This window comes from Caenorhabditis briggsae, assembly GCF_000004555.2.
Source record: "Caenorhabditis briggsae complete genome, chrI, whole genome shotgun sequence".
NCBI classification, from domain to species: domain Eukaryota; kingdom Metazoa; phylum Nematoda; class Chromadorea; order Rhabditida; family Rhabditidae; genus Caenorhabditis; species Caenorhabditis briggsae.
Window position 1 is genome coordinate 2,270,953 of NC_013489.2, and position 2,632 is coordinate 2,273,584.

The window sequence follows — 2,632 nt, forward strand, 5'->3', positions numbered from 1 at the left end:
CAAAAATACCCATTGTCTATTTGTGGCCTAGAAGTTTTAGATTTGGCGGGAATTTCAAATGTATTCAGATAGGCCAATTTTAAAGATTTCTGAAGCAAAATTCAACCCAAAACCCCCATACTTCAAAAAATGCGTAATGTTTCTGATTGTTCGAAATTTGATGGGAAAANAGTCNAGCCGAAGTCTCTGACCCTTGAAAATATTCAGCAGCTTTGTCCAGGAATACTTTTTCAATCTTCTACACAAAACTTAGGATCTTTTATTTTTTGGTTTTTGCAACCATCCTCAAACCATATGACCATCCATTTCAAAAGTTATAAATAGGATGATCTTTCTTTATTTTTAGATCCCTATCTCATTTTTCCAAGCTCAATAAGAAAATAGAGAAGTAAACAAGAAAACAGCTGAGAGCAAGTTGTTTGGAGAAAAGAGAGAGAGAGAGAGAGAGGATTAGAGAAAGAAAAAAAATGAGGATGGGAGTGAGATAGGGTCATCTGGTTTTCTTGTTGTTCTTTTTTGTGTCATTTGTTGGATTGTCTTATTCTCCAAGTTTCGTTTAGACTAGGAGAATGGGTGCATCGTCGAATTTTAGGTTTAATTACCCAAGTTTGAGGTACCGCCGACAACGACGAACAATGACACCAGTCAACGACGACTTGTCGCGTGCTCCCTCTTCTGAGCCCATCGCCGACCCCTTTGTCAAATTGTTATTTTGTCAAATTGTTTGAAAATTGTCATTCAAACACATTTTTGGACATGTTATCGGACCGGGACCCGGCACAAATGATATAGGCGTAATGAGCCCTGTCGAGATCTATGCTTTGGTACCAATACCGTCTGAATATCTCGTTCTAGGGACAAGTTATCAGTCAAGCCGCTATCTGTCCGGGCCGGCCCGCTCACAACTATGCTTAATTTCAGTATAAAAAATCTAAAAATTCCCTTTTTCTCCCATCAATTTCCCTCTCTTTAATAAATAAACTAGTCGCCAAGTAGAAGAGTATACTAGGAAACCAGCAAAAGAGACTTTTTCTCTCTCTCTCTCGTTTCTTCCATTTTTAGACACATCTATCTATGTATTCACGGGCGGCCGTTCTTTGTCGTTTTCTCTATGTTCTCTTCATGCATTTATTCGCTTTTTTGAATGTCTAAACTTTTTTCCCATGCTTTTGTTTATTTATTGGTCAATTCTTCTGAAAAAAGTTTGAAAAATCGACGAAAAGTTGAAAACTAAAAACTGCCCGATTTTTCAGTTTCTCTAAGGCTATCAATATTGCTGAAAATTCAGAATTTTGGACTAAAAATGACAATATAAAAAATGCATTTTCAGCCGGAAATTGTAATTTTTCAGCTGAAAAAAACACTATTTTGGACTATTAGCTGAAAATTGGCCGTGTGTTCAAAATTCGAGAAAAATGGGAGCCAAAATGTGAATTTTCTAAAAATAGCCCCTGATTTTTTTTTTGGAAATAGTAGGAAAAGCTAGAAAAAATTGCCTTAAACTGGCTGAAAATCAATTGAAAACTATTTAGAAACGGTCCAAAATTCAACCTGAACAGTCTGAAAATTAATCAAAGAACTGAAAAAATGGATTCAAGACATTTTTAGACGATTTTTGACTCATTTTTGACGATTCTTGACTCATTTTTGACGATTTTTGACTCATTTTTGACGATTTTTGACTCATTTTTGACGATTTTCGACCCATTTTAGACGATTTTTGACCATAAATTGACCAAAATTGGCAGAAAATTAGCTGAAAATTGGTTGAAAGTTGGCTGAAAATTTCCTCAAATTGACTGAAAATTAGCTGAAAATTGGCTGAAAATTGGTTGAATGTTTGCTGAGAATCTTTTTTAAAAATGGCTGATAATTGGCTGAAAATCGATTCAAAATTAGCTGGAATGGGCTGGGCCCAAGAAGTTTGTCTAGAATTGTCTGAAAATTCGGAAAAAAAATATCCAAGACCCATTTTTGACGATTTTGACCCATTTTTTATCTGTTTTCTTGAATTCTCTATCTTCCCTATTTTTCCAGTTTCAATTTCCCCAATTTCCAGATGCTTCACGCGTCTCGTTCACTGATTCGCACGTCTTCGGACCATTTGCACGCGGCGACGATGATTCGAAATTCGTCGACCGCGACGAAACACGTATTCGCGTGTGTGTTGGGATCCGGTGTAGCCGGATCCTCTGTCGCCTATCATTTGACAAAACGAAATATCAAGGATGTGCTTCTTCTGGAGCGTGCTTCTGGTAAGAGTGGATTTTTGGGAAGGCTGAAAAGAACATTTTTGCCTGAAAAATAGTGAAAATGCGACCAAAATTTGGCTGAAAATGAGCAAAAATCGGTTGAAAAAATCATGGAAAATTTGAGGAAATTTTGATTGAAATCTATAAATTTCAATTTGAAATTATATTCGGAAAATCGTCAGAAAAAGAGCCAAATCAACCGGAATCTATGAATAACATACCCCTTTTTTGCCTCCAAAGAATGGCTTCGGGACGTTTCAGAACTCTACGTTTCAGAACTTTTCTGCATTCTTGTATAGTGGTTTTTGCACACCAAATGAGCATTGCTCATTTCAATTTTGCGCTTTCCTGCTTTCTTATTCGTTCTCATCTACCGTACT

At 36.4% G+C, this 2,632-nt stretch overlaps 1 protein-coding gene across 1 annotated transcript in view; it reads left to right on the forward strand.

Annotated features, from left to right (window-relative positions):
* Positions 1–2,059: 2,059 nt before the first annotated feature.
* The window catches only part of CBG22093, a gene marked incomplete at both ends in the record, with an annotated part of 13,528 nt that continues 12,955 nt past the window's right edge, over positions 2,060–2,632 (forward strand). The window contains one exon of the mRNA XM_045241616.1: positions 2,060–2,255. Coding sequence (XP_045097476.1) covers positions 2,060–2,255 — 196 coding nt within the window. The remainder of the gene's footprint in view (positions 2,256–2,632) is intronic.